The sequence below is a fragment of the Amphibalanus amphitrite genome, unplaced genomic scaffold (genome assembly GCF_019059575.1).
Source record: "Amphibalanus amphitrite isolate SeventyFive unplaced genomic scaffold, NRLGWU_Aamphi_draft 000126F_arrow, whole genome shotgun sequence".
NCBI classification, from domain to species: Eukaryota; Metazoa; Arthropoda; class Thecostraca; order Balanomorpha; family Balanidae; genus Amphibalanus; species Amphibalanus amphitrite.
Window position 1 is genome coordinate 116421 of NW_024881621.1, and position 19084 is coordinate 135504.

The window sequence follows — 19084 nt, forward strand, 5'->3', positions numbered from 1 at the left end:
AGTGAAAACACGATACGCGGAGAGCCCGCCCAATAACGATAGGCGGTCGTGGATACAGGCTTAGCGGTGATACCCGCCCTCGGATACGCGTGATTGCCAGGATGGACGGCAACAGTCAGCGCACTTCGGGATTTGACGTGAAAACAAAGCGGCAAATTCACACAGGTAGTTGTTTCAGGGAGGGGTGGCGCGCACAATGGGAGGAGCCCGAGCCTCAGGCATTGCCGGAGGACAGATGAGTAGGCCGGTACGCCACAAATTGTGATATTTAAACGTGGGAGGTTCACAGGGTTTTTAACTTCATGTGCACCAACGTGCATTGTTTTAGGGTGCAATGCAACTCTTGCGGTTGGCAAGTGCCTACAGCCCATTCGCAAGGCTCACTAAATTAAAACCAAGAGTGCAAAGTTAATCATCAAGTCCCGAGGACTAAATTACGCAAAATGCACACTATTAAAATCATATCTAATGAATTAATTATCACGGGCTCACTATCAAGTCTCGGTTCTGTCAAAGCGGAAAAAATATTTTCACGGTTCTATTTGAACTGAAGGGACCGTTTGAACCGTTGAACCGCCGTTGGAGCCGTTGAGCGGCTTTTACCCGTCGTGATTTAGTTTAAATTCTGCTTGAAGCATGATAGGAATCGGGGTCTGCAACCCTTGAGTTGCAAGTCTCATGAGCCACTCTTGCAATGAGTATTTTACTCATGCCATCCATAACGTCATAATTTATGCCGTTGCATAAGTTCATAGCTGCGTTCCGTGCCGCCGTTCCGACCCCAGGCAGCGGAGCGTAACGGACGCTGGGGGAGGGTGCGTCGCCCCTGCCGCCAGCCGTGACGCGCCACAGTCACGACCGCGTAACGATCCCGCCACGTACGCGCCACGAGCATATCACGGAACCATCACGGATGCATCACGGAATAATCAGAGGCACCATGGATGCTCACTCACAACTGGCGATGATGCCGCATAACTCAACCGATTTGAATCAAAACACAAGCCCAAGACGCAAAAATCCGTCCCACTGCTCCATGATTACAAACATATCATGAGCGTAACAATATTATCCCCGCAGCACGTGACTCACCTTGGGTACGTTTTTCTGGCGTTTGGACACCATGGCTGACAGCAGGGTGATCTGAGCTCTGAGGGACGCCTCCTGCCGACCTCACGAGGCGGTGTGCCGGGGGAAGCTGGCCAGTCGGCGGCCGGTCGGCGCCTATATGCCCCAGGTACGGCCCCTCGCGCCGACGCCGAGCCTCACACCGGCCAGACAGACGCTATACGGCACACCTGGGAGCGCGCGCCACGCCGAGCCGACGATAGACGACGCCGGGGCTCGGAGAGACGGGAACGACGCTGAGGTACGGCTCGGAGAGACGGGAACGACGATGGGGTGCGCCGGCCGCACGGACTGGCGAGCGGCGTGCACGGTACCGTAGTTCACTCTCCGATCGGTTCCGATCACTGTCACAGACCAATCCTCCTCACGGATCCTTCCAGTTCACCACACTGCACCACAGACTATCCTCCACGCAAGCAGCGACTGTCTGTGAGCCGCGAACGGCGAGCGGTACTCCACGACACGACCTCTCGCGGCGGCGCCGGCACCGCGTCTGCCTGAGTAGCGCGCCTGCGCACTGCGCCCGGCCGGCGCGGCGGCTCGGAGCCGGCTGAGCCAGCGCGGCGCTCTCCATTGGAGGGTCCCCGCTCCAACACCTGGCCCGGCCCGACAGTGCGGCAACCGGGTTGAAACAATAAAACACCGCCGGCTACCGGCAGGCGGCGGCACGGCCAGACGACGTGGGAGGGAATAACTATGGCAGACAGGTCCGGAGAACGGGGGATGGCGTCGGGGTTTCGGGATATATGCTGTGGTATAATGAATCCCAGCGGCCCACGGTACGCGGAAAGAGGAACGACAGGAGATATCTTTCGTCCAGCAGAACATAACTAACTTAGCAGACGATGCACTTTATTAAGATGTACATACAATGATGAAGCATAAAATAAAAGCAATGTTTAACTAATTACAGTCTAAGACCCGGTGAAATTCCTAGTGAGATCCGATGAGCTGAGATTTTGTGCCATGCCTAAATGGCTTAGCTTGGGACACGGGCACGAGCTATTACGTTAAAGGTAGTGTGCCAGCTTTCTTGGACCGTATGGAGTTAATGGCCCAGATAAGGAGAACCGGATTTTTAGAACTTATCCATACCTTCAAAACTCATGGAAACGTCTTAAATTCTTCAAATTTTGAGTACCCCAGTGCGAAATTCGCCCCGACGGGTTGTCGGTCGTACCCCAACCACATTTCACACCACTATGAACAATAAATGCACACACTGAAATCGCTATTACCGCTATGCTCATCCAATCAAGTTTCGATAAACCCGTTCATCATCATCTCCTGCGGTTTCGAACACGCCTGTTAGGTGGCTTCTGATGCTCGTCGAGGTCGGAATTTCCAAATACGCGTGGTGCGTCGGGCCGCGCGCTCTGACTTCGGCCAAGAAAAATGCGTCAGCTGATCATTGTCATTTCTGCCACTTGCGTGTGGTGAAATGGGGTCATAACTTATAAGACGGCTTTTTCATATCAATTATTTTACATAAAATCATATTTAAAACCATAAATAATGTTCGACAGCCAAATAAAAGAAAAAATACAATACGGGCTTACAGTTTAAGGCTCGACATTGTGTTGTCTACGATTAGACAGCTGATAACTCATTCCCGTACGTCGTATGGTCGTAACACTATAATGACCTTTGCTTATTGTCACAAGTGCGCCGCATTCGCGATTGTTGCCCGACGTCTGTTTGCAGGTGAGCCCACTACAGTTGTTATACATATCTAAAAACCGAAAAACTTTTAGGCGAAAAAGGCACTATTCCAGGCCCATTTTTGATTTTTTTTGCGATATTAGGTAAAAACAGAAGCTTCTTATCCTAGGAAAAATAAAATGGGAAATCTTTCAAAGGTGGCACACTACCTTTAACCCTATTCCTGGCGGGGGGGGGCCTCAGGAGCCCCCCCCCCTGAGGTTTTTTGGTTATATCTCCCAAACGCGTTGAGCTAGGAAGCTCAAATTTTCTGACTTTTCCTAAAAGGCTTCTACGCAACATGTCTGAAAATTTTGAGTTGATCTGACCTCAGGTCAGGTCACCAGAGGCGGTTTGGTGACGCTACCTCAGAAAAGTTTGCAATCACGCCAGAGCTAGAGTTTTTGACCGATCAATTTCTTCTCTTCAGGGTTTAGTTAGGGTACCAGTATGTGGAATTTGTATATCTCGGAATTTTGATATCGGTGACCTAAGGTCAGGTCAATTTCGCGACCTCCCCATTATAAGTCAATGGGGGAAAAATCAACTCCCTGTTTTTACCACTAAAACGGGTCGGAATGGCCCCATATACCATACATGACTTCATATACGATCAACCTTCACTACCTTGAGGTCTGTTTTGCTGTTGGGCAGCTGTGAGGTCATGTGACGTCATCAAAGGTCACCAAAGGTTTTTGGCCAATAACTCCGTACAGGAACAAGATACAGACGCGTGGATGGTCTCATTGTGTTCAGCTCGTCAAGACGCATCGAATGATATACATGATGACCTCGAGGTCACGTGACCTGAGGTCAACCTTTGACCTTGACCTTTCGAGGTCAACATATATATCATTCGATGCGGATTGACGAGAGGATCACGATGATGCCCTTAGTTTGTTCCTATCTTGACTAATTCGAAAGTTATTCGAGAAAAACTCTCTCCATATCTAGTGCCGCCATTTTGACTTTTTCGACCCCTGTGACGTCATCTTTGACCTGACCTGAAAATGACCTTAGTAAAAATTGTAGATCTTGGCCGTGCGTATCCGATGCCGTTTACCGCTTGTCGCTATCTTGCTTCGTTCTCGAGATCTCAGGGGGGGGGCCGAATCGGCCCCCCCCCCCCCGCCAGTTTCTTGTCCCGGCGGAGCCCGCCAGGAATAGGGTTAAGACAAGCGAGTCGGCTAAATTGGTAATAAAAATGGTGAGCCCGATTCACAATAGTCCCCGTTTCTCGGGTTGCGTGCCTCGTGCTAGCCGAAATCAGCGATAAACGGGGCTCCAGAGCCCCTGCATTGTGCAGTAAATGGGCAGGATTACGAAATTTTGTTACGTCTTTTATACTATTTAGCCATGACAAGCTGGACCATTGCAGAACAGCAAGACGCAAGTATACAACTTCGGATGTCTTTATGCCGTTTTAATGAATTTCATGCCGTCTTATAAAATTTTAGATATGATCAACGGAAATATGCGTCTTTGTGTTAAAATTACCTTTATAGTTTACTGATGTGGCCGATAAGTTCATTTGTCTAACGCCCTAATTGAGAGTGGCCTTGTGAGCAGAGGGCATGTGTAAAGTAATCAGACTACAGTCTGACCCGAGGGCCGATATTACCGTCCCGATCAGCTACTTATTCACCCTATTGACGTGACCCGAACTATCGGTCACGAGCCGCGAAATGGCGCAAGGCCGGTGAGCTGGCGCCTCATGATTGAGCTTCTCCGTGGTGGCCCATATTGGAAACAAATGAACCGGCAGGCGGTCCGGGCCTGATCCGCATCCCTGGCGTAAACCCGCTGCGCATCCCTTCACTCCGCCGCGGCGGCTATTCGTGGCCCGTATACCGGAGTTCCTCATCTTTCAGTGGATGAGATACGTCCCCCATGGGTCGTCTCTCCATTTCGCTCGGGCAGATTCCGGTCGGGGTGAGGTCGGCGGGGCCGGTGTCGTCAGGTCAGTGACCTTTGCTGTGTCGCCGACCCGCAGTTGGACCACCATCGCGGCCTCATCAGCGGTGATCCGCTGACGTCTGTCTGGGTCGTGTGGGAGTGCGGAGAGCACCTCGACATCCACTGAGTTCGGACCAGCCCGCGGGTCCGCCATCAGCGTCCCCGTCCAACGGTCTGATATACTGGCACCCCGGCGGGTTTATTGGACCCATTAGCACCCTCGGCGGCAGCACAATGGTGCCCGAGGCGGGCTCCGGCTCCCCTTTCCCAGGCGCGCGCCGGAAGAGGGGAGGTGGTCGGGCGGCAGGGACGGCCAGGGTTCACACGGCCACGCGGCGTGCGCCGCCGGTCGCCGTTGGAGCGCTAATGACCGGTGGACTCACACGGTGGCAGCGGAAGTCTGCCCGGGCGGGGGCGGCGGTGGGGGCGGCCAGGTGCATCTTCCCTCCCTCCCCTCACCCCAGCTAACCCCATCCGCCCCCACCCCATCCGTAACACCCCATCCTGTGGTAGACCACTACGTGAAGTTGGCCAAGTCCAGGATGGAAACACAGGCGAACGAGGCAAATGTAGCGCGTCGGCGAGCAACAGCCTACTGGAAACACCTGCTGGCGAACAAGTTGGCTGAAAGTGGCAACTTTGAACACAGGCTCTCGCGCCTGTTGGCCGGCGGAAGCGGTAAACTGTCACGGAAAGTCGCGTGAAATATATGATAACAGTAACCGGTCCATGTGGCAGTGCCCAAACTTTTCATGTGTGTGGGTTTTTAGTGCAGGATTACGGAAGAGTTCTGGACAAGCAGGCCCACCGATGTATGCTGATACTGTCTGCATGCTTCACGCCTTATACGCTCCACCACATGCCGGCAGATATAATGTCACATGAATTTTGTCAAAGAACAGTGAAGAAGACTTGCCATCATCACACTGTCGCCCCTTCTATCAAACGGTTGGATGCTACTTGTATTCGTGCCCTGAGCGTAAACCTCTGCATATTCATATATAGAGTGGCCTTTACGATGAGACCAATCTACCGAGATGTCATTAGTCAAGCTTGTCGACTGTGGTAAACATTCTTGTGGCTTTCGCATCCATCCAACGTACATCGAACATGCAATACATTTATGGGATATGTAGCGAAAGCCACATATAAGGACGTGCATCCCATCACAAAGTCGCATCTTATGATGATGGAAGTGTTTGGTTTCCTGACGACCGTTCCCCAAACCTCGTCATAACACGGCGCCTGAACGACAGAAAGGCATACCATCGAACTGGTCCCAGGGAGGCTTTCTCTAAAATACGAGCAGGCAGTGTGTTTTAGGGCTTTTCTCTGGGTTTTATGGGTGACCGGAGTCGGATTCCCCGGCTCCGGGTACATGGCGACGGGTGACGACCTCTCAGTGATGACCTCTTTGAAGTGACCTCTCGACCTCACGCCCCATGGCACCTGACAGTGAGGTCTATCCGGCTCCAGTACGATCGACCGGCCAACCGTGCAGACCTCTTCCGCAACGTGGGAGCGCCACTTCATAATATTGATGACAGGCGCAGGCCGCTGCAGCAAACTGACCTTGGAAATTAAGGGCACACCATTGCACATGTGGCGGTATTATTTCATTGTGAATGTGGCAATCCAATAGCACACTCGATTACACGTTTTCATTCATCTTTGAAATTAATGTTTCCAGCTTTCTCTGCAGCCGTGCACCTACTACATATCACCGTCACGCGTTTCTGAATATGAGAAAACGTGCAACTGAACAGCAAATGATCCGAATCTTATTCGGTCTCGAAAATGAACGGATTCACACCCATCCGCCTGCACAATGCCAACCCACATCGACGCATAAGCTGGCATAAGTCACAACTCACAGAATCTATATGGGTCACAACTCACAAATGAGTATTTCCATGCCAATGCAGGCTTTAATGACCGCAGGGATCCAAACGTTCCTTTGCAAAATGCAACTTTACTGATTGGGCAGAACAGGGTGGTAAAACCGGACAGACGGCCGCAGAGGACACATCCATAGCCTGTCATTTGGTCATCCCACCCGAAATGACCCGCGTCATGCCATCCAGCTCCGGGGAGGGGGGAGGGGGGAGGCGGCATCCCACACATCACAGGCCACCGCTACAGAAGTTGGCGCTACCCAGAGCTGTTGTTGGAATGCAGAATGTCTCCCAGGTAAGGGAGGCACGTTCTGCAATGTCGTCAGCGTCAGACGTCAGCACAGCTTCCAGGAAATAGCTGCCATTAAATCGGGGAGATCAAGCAATGTGCTACTAACGGAGCGAGAATTAAAGTAATGGTACCTAATCGATCGCAGAACGGGTTCGGACTGAAGTTGGACTGAGCTACCGGGAACACGCCATTATGATGCCATACCAAACGCACCATAATGGGCCAATGGGGAATTGGGTTAGAACAATGACGTCGGATTAATCACGACTGCACTATATGTGTATGTAAGAGGTGGCACTGGCACTATGTGGAATAAAGGCCCTCAATGTGGTGCCGAAGAGCCAAAGGATGTATCTCTCAATTTACACAAATTTTAAATTTATCCATCAATATTTATTCAATACATTTTAAATCAATGTAGGTAAGAAACATGATACGAGCATGTATCTGGACACCACAAAAATGAAATAGCATTATGCCTATTACAACTTACCAATGTTTGTGTCCGAGGCTTAATTATGCAGAATCCCCTCGTAATGTACAATTCTGTTTTTCATTCTGCATGGTGGGTATCATTTTATTCAAATAGAGCTCAATCAATTCTCAGGAAGTTCGGGCCAGCGTGCAGGGAAGAAATGCGTCAATCTTATCTCGCATTCTTTGATCGGATAGCATACCTATGAAGGTATTTGTAAATGAATTTGCAGGAATACGTAAAACTTTAATGCATCGCTGACGTAATTCGGCTCCACTGAGACAAAGGCTACAGAAAATGGCTTGCGCAAGAATCCACCCACATCGCATGTTACATCAAGAGCGGCTATGTTCCACATGAAACATCTCGAATGACGTGGATGACCAAGTCGCAATCTGACATCAATTTCAACGATGAACTAGGGATATATCAGTCCCTAATAGTAATGACTTTCAGAGGCTCTTGCCATTACGGAAACGACCACTCCACAGCCATCAAACATCTGTCTCACGCGATATGAAGTCCGGCAGAAAAGTGAGAGTGGATTCACACCAAGCCATTGTGTAACACCACATACCACCAGACAATCAGCGGTATATGGTCCACCCTCGGCCGGCGATTTACACTCACAACATCAGCCGACAGGCCTGAGGCGACATCAGTAGACCAGGACACGTCAGTCGGCGTCACCGGACGACATCAGTGGGCGACCGGAGGGTGACGGTTCGCCGGAGGTCGCGCCGTCCGTCTGACAGGTCAACAGGGCCGGCCGTCAGCCGCAAAACGGTCTGTCCCGAGCAGCAGCGCGGTGTTGACACACCTTCCCGGAAGCTGCCGGCCCCTGTCAGCTGCACACACTGCACGTCAGTGTGACAGGGGCTGTCCCATCCGCTCTCCAAAGAGCCGACAGATGGCCCCGCAGTGCAGCGGTCAGCACTTTGTGGTGTAGGCGGGAGGGGATTAACAGGAGCTCTTTTCATGGTCCATAATTGTTGCTCAATAGTTGTTAGAATGAAGCATACAAATGCTTAGCTGAGACTCTGCCTTTCATCGAAGTCATCCACATTCCATGCAGTTTCTTTGGCCTATAAGCGAAAATGCGAGCTTAGGTTACCATGCAGTGGGAATTTGTGAGCTATGGACCATCAAACTATTTAAATAGGCAAGCTTCAGAAGAAAACAAGTAGATGCAAACGTCCATCGCATATTATCTCTCGACACATGTTCTGAGCTTAAAACAAACTGGTTACCATGTATCGGCGCTTCTGCAGCAGCAAAGCTGTCATAAATCAACAGGACTGCCGGTGACTTTTTACAGTCTGGGTATAACCAACAGCCATGACCCACTGATTCCACCTCGTTGGCCTTTATTTTCACGGCCACCAGAGAGCCTCTGAAGAGCTGCCCCAGAGAGCCGAACTCAGAGCTCGACATGGCCGTCCCCGGGGCGGCGGGTCGAGTGCCATCAGTCGCCCCCGAACAGCTCCGCTCGACCCCGAGTCTAAGGAGGGTCAAACGGAGTCGTTCGCGTGACGGACGAGCATGCCGCGCGCTGCCAATGCCATCGATAAAGGAAGCGAAGACGAGACCGCGACGAGAGAGTTCCCAGTCGTGAATTTGAGCTCGACCTCGGCCCAGCCCACAGCTCGCCATTCCTCCAGGGCCGGCCTGGAGTGGAGGAACAGGCTGGAGGAGTTCGGGGGCGAGACTCGGGTCCATAGGACGGGAACGAGACGGTTGACGGCATGCACAAATGTGATCGAATCGGTAGTTATCGTCATCGCCGATTATGATGTGATGGCAACCACAAATCAGGGGCGCAAAACGACTGAAATTCACCTGCTTGCTCAGAATGCATGATTCAACCAACGGAGCTCGAGTGACCATGGCTCGAGTTTTAAATTCCAACATCAAAATATCACGATATAGCATGAAATTCGACACGTGTGGCTACCAGTTTCATGACACAGGCCACGTGCCGAGTGAGAGATTGCCGGACCGTCGCTAATGCCGCCCGGCACCTCTGACCAGATGATCCGCTCCGATCCCCGCCGGGGCGAGCGGATCCGTGCGCAACGACGCGGGGACACATCGAGGCGTCCAGACACGCTGCGAGCGCATTTCGGGCCCATAGACCGATGACGCAACGACGATCGGCCAATCCCTGTGAGCCCCCCCCCCCCCGCCTCGGAGAAACGCCTGGAGCCGAGCTACCGTGGGTTTTTGAAAGGCTGATGCCGCTGAACCGGCAGACATTTAATGGATGGTTCCAGTTGTGATGGATCGCCGGCCGTCTGAACGGCCGCTGACAGCACGTGCGCCATCGGTTTGTTCTCACGGTGCACATAGTTTCTAACAGTATTACAGTCATGCAGCTGCGTACCGTATCAACCTACGTGTCTGGCCATCTCCGCAGAATAACTTTCAACCAGCCAGGATTTAGGAATTACGCATGACAGCCATTGCCAAAGTTCCGCTCCCATACACAAGATAGATGGTTAATCATTTTTCCCGAGCATCGGTATGCGCAAGTCTCACGATGGAGAAAGAACCCAGTTTTTGAAAGGCTGATCCCGGAGTTACTATTGATAATACCACCCACAATGTCAAACTTTTGCACATGTGCTCTGCATCATATCCTTCCCCTAATCGAGAGAACGCACCCACCCACACCCTCTGGCTTATGCTGCAGTCACGCAGAGGGAACAGTCTCTCAGCCCATTTGGCTTAGGAAGTCTGCAGATTCAGCCCATTTGGCTACAGAAGTCTCTCGGATTCAGCCCATTTGGCTAAAGAAGTCTCCCAGATTCAGCCCCTCTGACCGATGAAGCAACATCTCAGCCCATCTGGCTAAGGAAGCAGTCTCCCAGACTCAGCCCATCTGGCCGAGGAAGCGCCCTCCCAGTCTCCCTGACGACGGGCGCCTGCAGAGCTGAGCTCTCCCACACTTCACTGCTAATGACGTTAGCATCATACTTCCTCGTTCCTCCGGGCCGTGGCCGACAGGAGACGGCAGCTGGCGCCTCTGCCGCCGACGCTGCACCGGGCCTCCTCTGTTCCGCGTGAGTGGCCCGCGTTCTGCGGAGTCAGAGGCGCCCGAACCCGACCGAAGTCTCTTCCGGACTAGGCTCTGTGCTGAGGATATGACCAATAATGCTGTACCGAATGACATAATGAAAATCAAACGAACAGAATATTTATAGTCAAGTATGCGGTATTTCTCATTATGACAAGAATATTCCGTTTTCCTTTAGGGAGTGATCCACAAAACGAAAGTTGTCGTTTTACAGAAGAAAATACAGTTCTGTATTTTCTTTTTTCATCTTTTTTCGACAGTATCCGTACAAATTTTCAAAAATGTCAAATGCGTGAGCAATATTTTGAGAAGTTAAGAAAGATAGGTTTGAGCACGGTGACTATAGGTTTGAGAACGAAAGAGGCAGTTGGACTAATAGCATATACTCGACAAAGAAGCAGGTGCCGAGGCAGACAGCTGTGATGACCTGACCTATAGCCCAACCCGGTGACAGAGCAGCGGCGGGGCCATGCGGGCTGTCTGCCCTCCCCTCCCGGCTCACGGCCACGGAACAGGTGACGAGACCGCCCGTGATTCACACCGTGTCACGCCTTCATCCGTGAGTCACGCCGCGAGTTCGGCTCACAGTCACACGCCTCCAGCACGTCTCGGCGAGGGCCAGAGACAAAGGACGCTGTCAGCCGTTCACAGCGGTAAATGCCAGCAAAAACGAGCGGGAGTTATCCCGTGCCCATAGAAAAGGGCAGACGCCGCGAGCGACTCTGGATTGATACCTACTTAGCGAGGTTGTTGGGCGAGCTCCACCGGTCCACGGAGGTTTAATAGATGTAGCAGGGCTGTTTGTCAGTAGTGTGGGAGGCTGCGGTTAGAAGTGGGTGCCGTGCTCACGCCATTATAAAAGTAGGCATCGTCGTTTATCGAGGCGAGTGTGGCTAAACGGCTCTCGACTGGCTGCTCCGCTGGTTTCGTGTCACAAGGTAACTAACGGTGGCACACATATTACAGTATGACATGATTTGACGCAAGGCAGGCACGGTAAACAAAGGACGACCTCAGATGAATCCAAACAATGTAATTTCAACAATGGACTGACGCATTCATACCCTCGCGGAAAATGTTAATTCTTCCCCTGTCAAATGGTGAACGAACACAAAAACTTCGCGCGGATGGCAAAACAATCGGGCACCACCGTTCGCCTTATCAAATCCTTTCACCGCGTCCCACCTGAACCTCAGTGGGTTAGCTGTCAGTTGGAATTTAACCGGCTGGGATCAGTCCAGTTCAGCTGTCTATCACAAACTCTGGCCGTCATGCCTCGCCTTGAGCGCGGCTACCTTTCCAATCTGTTCATCAAATCCTTCCATCTGGGCCGGCCCCGATCGGATCGGACTCGTGCGCGCCGGCCGTCACTCTCCAGGGACACGCGTCGTCATCCGGAGACGGCTGTCATCGCTGGGAGACAGCCGTCATCGCTGGGAGACAGCCGTCATCGCTCGGAGACGGCTGTCATCGCCCGGAGACAGCCGTCATCGCCCAGGCCCAGAGAGACGAGCACCATTGCCCGGAGAGAGACGGCTAACTTCGCTCGGAGAGACGTCTGTCGTCGCCCGCGGAGAGACACGCGCCATCGCCAGGAGAGACACATTGTCGCACGAGGAAATGGCTGTTATTATCCAGAGAGACAGCTATGAGTATGCATCATCGCCCAAAGAGACAGCCATGAAATTGCCCAGAGAGACACCACATGACATAGCCCGAAGAACCAGATGTCATCGACCAGAGGGACACACGTCATGACCCGCGGATTTGTCTGCTTTCGCCCATAGAGACACGCGTCATCGCCGCACAAACAGCTCGGACCGTGTCCCTCCCGGTGCGGCCCCGGCGCACCTGGCGATCCTAAGGGCTAATCCCTCGGGAGCCGCGAGTCGGTCCAGACGGCACGCCGGGCCAAACGACACGCTCCTCAGAATGGGGAGAGCTGCTTGGAAGGGGAGAGCCGTACACGAAATACAGAGTGATGTGTTTTTGAGCCGAGGCAGAAAGTGATGGGAATACTGAAAGGGCGGTAAGCCATTTATGAAGAGACAAATGGCGTAAGCATTGCGCAACATTTGTATGCCTCTCCGAGGATTAAACTTTCTATTCTTTAGCTATAGGTAATCCATCCAAATGACACTCTGCAAGCAACCAATACGCATCTGTAGCCCCCACTCCTGACTCAGGATGTCGAGAGGAGCGGCGTGAATATGGGGTGTCCAGCACCTCTCTCTCCGGGAGTCCGGAATCTGGACACGCTCCGCGGGACGCGAGTCTCGCCCCATGTCGGTCGATTGGACACGTTCCGGAGAGCAGATTCCGGTCACCGGACACCGTCTCACCGTGAGAAAAAACTCACCGGCGCGCGAGGAAACCGTGGCCGCCACAGCTGATGACATGTAATCCAGTAGCCGGAGACAATGGGAACCTGTCCGTCATCGCGTCATTATTACAAAACGCGCACACCTCCCGAGCCACCGGTCCGTGTGGGAGAAGAAAACTAGCGCCTGGCGGGATAAGACGGGCCGGGCTGGCAGAGGCGACCGAATTGACTAGCAGCAGCCAGTCATCACCAGGCCTGCGCTTACGAAAATTACTATATTAGTTTAAGGAAAAAGACCGCATACGTATCTAGCGAACGCTACGCTGATGATAGCCACTGAGACGAGACTTACTGACTTTCGGCTACCTTCCCATTTTCTGCCTGCAGTAGGTAATAAAGGTATTTCTCCATCCTCCGTCTCACTCTTCATCTCTCTCCCTCACTCTCCCTCTTTCTCTCTTGAGAATGCTGACCAAGACGAATCTTCAGCAAGCGAATTATCCATCACAATTACCGTCCGGAAAACATCCACAGCACGGCGGGCAGCAACAAACGTCACTAACGACGCGATCGATGAAGCGCGATCATCGACTCGGGGCGGGGGCGGGGGCGGGGGCGGGGGCGGGGTCGGCCGGGCAGCGGTCACACGGCCGGCCGCCGCCGTGGGAAGTCCGTGTGGTTCACGCCCGTCGGCCTGTCCACTCGTACCCACACCGGGCACGCCGCTGGAGGCGCAGCTCATGCATAGTGGCCGTGCATACCCGGGTGGAGGGCGCGCGGCGGGCGGCCAGCCGGGGTCAGTAGCTGACCTGGCCGACCTCTGGCAGCCGCTGAGCCGGACGGGAGCCGCCCTGTGCCTGGTGCCGGTCCGCTATAGCGCCAGATGGCGGACCGAGAGGCCATAAACGGGCGAGTGGCGCACAGCCGCCAGCCAGCCCGCCGAATACCTAACGGCATGGCGTGGACACCGGCACGGCGGACACGGACACACAGAGGACACAGACACGGACACACAGCGGACACAACAGTGGCGGACACAGGCACGGACACACAGCGGACACAACAGTGGTGGACACGGGTGCACAGCGGATACAACAGTGGCGGACACATACGCACAGCGGACACACACAGCGGACACAGCGGTGGCGGGCACGGACACACAGCGGACACAACAGTGGTGGACACGGGTGCACAGCGGACACAACAGTGGCGGACACAGGCACGGACACACAGCGGACACAACAGTGGCGGACACATACACACAGCGGACACACAGCGGACACACAGCGGACACAGATGTCGACGGACACGAAAAGGGGACAGTGGTGGGTGAATGGACACGAACTGAGCCTGGAGGGTCGGGAAAAGCAGAGTCTTTAAAATCCATACACAATTTCATAGATAGGTATAAGAAGTTAGGTATGCAAACATCAAATCCAGCAAAAGATAGTTACGTGGACAGCATTATGGAAGAAAGGAATTAGACACTGATGTGTGCGGAGTGCACTGTGCAAGGCGAAAGCGAATGATGACAAGTTAGGTGGACATACAGTTTGATCACAGACAGAATCCGCGTCGGACACGGACGCATGACCTGCCCACATTGTTGCCGAATTGAATACCTACCAGCACGTGACAGTGACAGAATCCATGGAGGCTGTCATACCTCCCGTCATGACACAGAGTCTTGTCAGCTATCCGAGCCGTGAGCCATGTGGCGCGTGAGCCGAACTCCAACCATTGTCGGTGGTAGCGGCCGCCCACGTATCAGCCGGTACGCGGCGAAACCGGCGCCCAAGGAATGTCACCGATGGCAAGGGGGGGGGGGGCGTGACAAATCGCAGTTCGCACATCTATAACCTTGCGGTGTTGAAAGCACGTGTTACCAACGTGATACCATGAACGCCCATGGAGCTACGACTTAAACGCTTCTGGCCGGATTTCATCACAGACAACAGACTTTAGTTCGAAACGGTGCTGCATGTCGCTCCGAGTTTTCGGGCGAGATTGCGCGGCGGGGCGGCACCGCGCCCGGGGCAAAGTTGCACAGGGGAGAACCCAGGCTCTCTGGCTGAATTGCATGCATGAATGGAGCAGTGTTTGGGTCCTCATGGACCGGCTGGTCGGTATTGGCCATCCCCGGTGTCTCCCCAGGCTCAGCGCCATTCCGCAGGCCGGTATAAATCGGTATACCTTATAATACCCAGTGGAGCCCAGTCACTGCCACAAATCAGGGCCATGCCGCGTTAACCCCAGCACACCAAATTACGAACAAAATACAGCCGGTACCGAATGCCGAGCCGAGCGCCGCCTCCTGGCTCCACCAATCAGCGTCTGATGTTACGACGTGAGTCATTACGCGGTCACCGCAGCATTACTCCGTGAAACCGACCGCCGAGCAAATGACTCTCACTGCCCTGCACTTTTACAAATGGCGGAGGTGTGAACTGATACCGAGCAGTGCTCAGTATATCGTTCTGAGAGCTCCAGTCATTGTAGACGGGGTGGACGACTTCGTAACCACGTCATCAGTAACGACATATGGCACGAATTCAGCGGGGACGAAGAAGTCCGCTCATGATGTTGGCAGTCACTGGGCACTAGAGATGTCAATCAGATACCAACTTTTTGATATACCGATACCAAACCGATACCAACTTGGTAGTTGGTATTTCAATCCTAATGTGTTAGCGGTATTTTGTTGGTATCACTAATGTATAAGAGGCTAAGAAATCGGTAAAAAGTTGGTATTTCCCTCATGTTCCCAAATTGGTTCGGTATCGGTATTTGCCCATAGTTTTGGTTGGTATTTGGTTTGGTATCGGTATTCCGATTTTCCGTAATTGACATCACTACTGGGCACTATTTCTCTGACCAAGTGCAACGACTCGTTCCTCGAAACTGTGATACACTCCTCAAAGGTAGCCTATATGTCGAGACGCATATGACGGTTTATGGATTGCAGGCTGCAGCCCAGAACCTGCACGTACTCAGCTCATTTAAATGTTTACAGAAAAAAAGCGCCAGAACTCTGGCTGTGGCTGATAATAAAAAGTGGCTGATAAGGTTAAATACTGAGGGAAAGAACATTACCTGATTTTCGACACACGGATGTCAGGAGCATTGCACTTAATAGATTTATAGTACTCAGACATTTTCACATAAGTTCGTGTAGTATATATTTAGATTGTTGTAGAGATAAGCCACAGGCTGAACTTACCTGTGATTTGTTGAACACATATTGTGAGGAATGGCACGGTATGCGTTCATTGTACATACGGTAGGGTGGCACTTAGCAATAGGGTGAATTTTATGTTATTCGATTTTTTGGCGTGCGGGTAGTTTTCTGGTTCCATTCCCGTAAAAAATAATGTGTGCAAAATGATTTTGAAAAATATTGATATTTAGGGGTCGCGAATTGAGGTCAAAGTTGGCAGTTTTGGGGAAAAAATCAACTTTTGGGGAACTACTTTAAACCTATTTGGAATGACATATGTGGTCATTAAGGGTAATTTCCGACGTATTTTGACCTTTATTTGTATAACAATTGTTTATCCCATCACTTCCGGCCGATCGTAGCCAGTCCAGGTCAGGCCAAGACAGGTCTGCTCTGGGCTGTTTTACCCATGTCAGGCCTATTTTGGCCTGCGACCGGTGCCTTCTCACAGTGGAGGTCATATCCTCTGATTAGTGTGAGGAGTGACCGGTCTCTCCTGTTCCAAAGGGAGAACGAGCCCCACGGTTCTATCGGTTCTTGAGACATGCTCCTTTTCTGTCAAAGATAATGTGAAGAAGTTGGAGTCAGCCTATCGCCGGCGAGCGAAAGCAGAGGCGAGAGTGGGCATTGAGCTGCACTGGTTTATTGTGCTTTTGGGATGTTCTTCCGACTCTAGTGCCAGTACAAGCAACAGACTTACCCGGCCGTTGCGGCGCGCACACGGAGGGAACGTCTTTGACGATGGCGACCATGGGAGAGGAACGTCGACTCACACTCCCAAGCGCATGCGGGCGAGCGGACATCCCCAACAGTGAACTGGCCTCGACCGGGCCAAACTGCCCAACCGTAATGTGTGAAGAACACGTGAACCTGTTATCAACTGCGGCACGGAACTTAGGATACGACTCCGGCTGAACCGCGAATCCTGAACCGCGAGAGAAGGAGCGTCGATCGATTCTAGGTCCTGGTGATGGAGAGGGGGAGGGATTGGGGTGGCCAAGCCACTCGCCGTTCCCAATCTCCCCTCCATCCAAGCACAGGAGGTCATGCTCACAGCGCTGGGGGACTAGGAACTGGAGAAGCAGAACTGCGGCCTTTTGCTTCGACGCCACGACGGCGAACAGCATGCTGGTGAACGGTACTTTAGCCCTTATCGAGCAGAAGCTGGATCGGCCCGTCCTCCAGCTGGCCTGCCGGCACCACGTGTAAGAGCTGGTCCTAGAGAAGGCCTTCTCCACCTGCCCTAGAATCTCGAGTGGCCTCTACATCCGGCTGTTTAAGAGGTTCAAAGGCGGGTGGGAGTTCATACTTCATTGACAGGATCACACCTGCGGCGTTCGCCGTCGACGACGTTCCGGAGTGGGACGAGCTGCTGGTCAGCTTCCATCGCTTCCATCGCTTCCATCGCTGGACTATGCCTAGCTCCGGGAAGATTACCGAAAACTTCTGGAGCTCTGCGTAATTGCTCTCGGTGGAGTTCCAAGCACGGCATCCGTTTCTCCGCCTCAGAGTACTTCACTGAGTTAGGTGGATGGCAAAGACCATCCGCATTGTGGATGCCTTCCTCTTCAGGGAGCGGCTCCGGCTGACGGAGGCCGAGGCCCAGGTCATCAGACGCTGTGCGCTGTTCGTTGCCTGCAAGTTCGCCGCCGCCGCCGCCGCCTGGTCTGGGGCTCTACCTCTTATACGGCCTTGGGCTTTACTGCCACTGCGCCGGCTCTGGACCTGACCTTCGTGAACTCATTTTGCACCTACCCCGACAAGGAGCTGTCGAAGGCGACAGTCCCGTTCTTCGGCCGTCACCTGTAGTACTTGAGTGATCGGCTGGTGATTCTGGAGCTTTTAGACCCCGACCCTCGGGCTCAATCAAGACATGGTGCGGGCAATAGACTTGTAGGAGAGGGAGGACGAGGACCCGCCCCATAAGTCCTTGGTGGACACTATGAACGCCGCTCTCGCGACCGAGACCTTGGTGAGCTTCCTCACATCGTCGTTCAAAAAGCTCTCTAGGATCCACGACCTGGACGCGGGGCTCATCATCAATGACCAAGGCCACTGGGAGGACAGCAGCTACCAAACCGCATCTCGTGTAGTCCGGGAGCTGCGGGTGGTGAATGACTTCACCAGCCGCGCGGTATGGCGCTGATGTAGACTGGCACTCATGAAAGACAAAGATTAGCGCCAGCTCTTCCTCCATGTCGTTGAAAAGATCACAGAAAACGCTAGCCTGACACCCGAAGATCGACTGCAATTGCTAACCAGGCTACACACAAAGTGATCTGGGTGCCCGTTGCCCATGATACCCCTCCCTCCAATGAGGCGCCAATATTCTACTAAAGAGGAGGAACTGGAGTAGTGGAGTACGTAGACCAGCGTTCTGGCGTGACCGAAGCTGCATGGAATATCAATAAACAATATGAAAATGACTAAGAAATGCCTTATTATCATCCGATTACAGCGTAAGAGGAAAGTCAGAAACGATTTTAACGACATTGAAATCTGCTACCAAAATCTCAATTTTGACCTTGATTCGCGACCTCTAAACATCAATATTTTCCCATAAAAATTTGCCTCCCTTATTTTTTACGGGAATGGAACCGGAAAACGACCCGCACGCATTAAAAATCAAAAATTGATTTTTAAGTGCCACCCTAACATACGGTCATTGATGAATATAATATATACCGATGAGAACAGAATACCGAGACTCTTAAGTAAACTGAAGGCCACCTCGACTTCGATCAAAGAATTAACATGATGCAGTACCTACTTGTGTCATTTTGTCATTAGTTGCTTATCATCCGCGATATGGTTAGATCTCAATTTACTCGAAAGGACATACGCATTTTTAGCACACAGGCAACGCAAACTCGCAGAAAACTTTGCGGCCTGTGCAATTTAAACGTCTAGACTATGGACAAGGTTTTTATTGGGTTTGCGCTATAACAGGCAAAATAGCAAGCCAGTAGAAAACTTTGGCGGCCAGAAAACGTGACCTGAACAAACGTGTTTGTCGAATAA

The 19084-nt window shown here is 52.4% G+C and overlaps 1 protein-coding gene across 3 annotated transcripts in view; it reads right to left on the reverse strand.

The window, feature by feature from the left end:
- LOC122381727 (rap1 GTPase-activating protein 1-like) overlaps positions 1-19084 on the reverse strand; it is a 102890-nt gene that overhangs the window by 37924 nt on the left and 45882 nt on the right. Inside the window, exon 1 of one of the 3 annotated variants that reach the window (XM_043366265.1) lies at positions 1093-1680. The exons of the other annotated variants lie outside the window; for them this stretch is intronic. Within the exon in view, the coding sequence (XP_043222200.1) occupies positions 1093-1125 (33 nt within the window). The 5' untranslated portion in view covers positions 1126-1680. Of the gene's footprint in view, positions 1-1092; positions 1681-19084 lie in introns of those variants that run through there. 3 annotated transcript variants of the gene reach the window in all.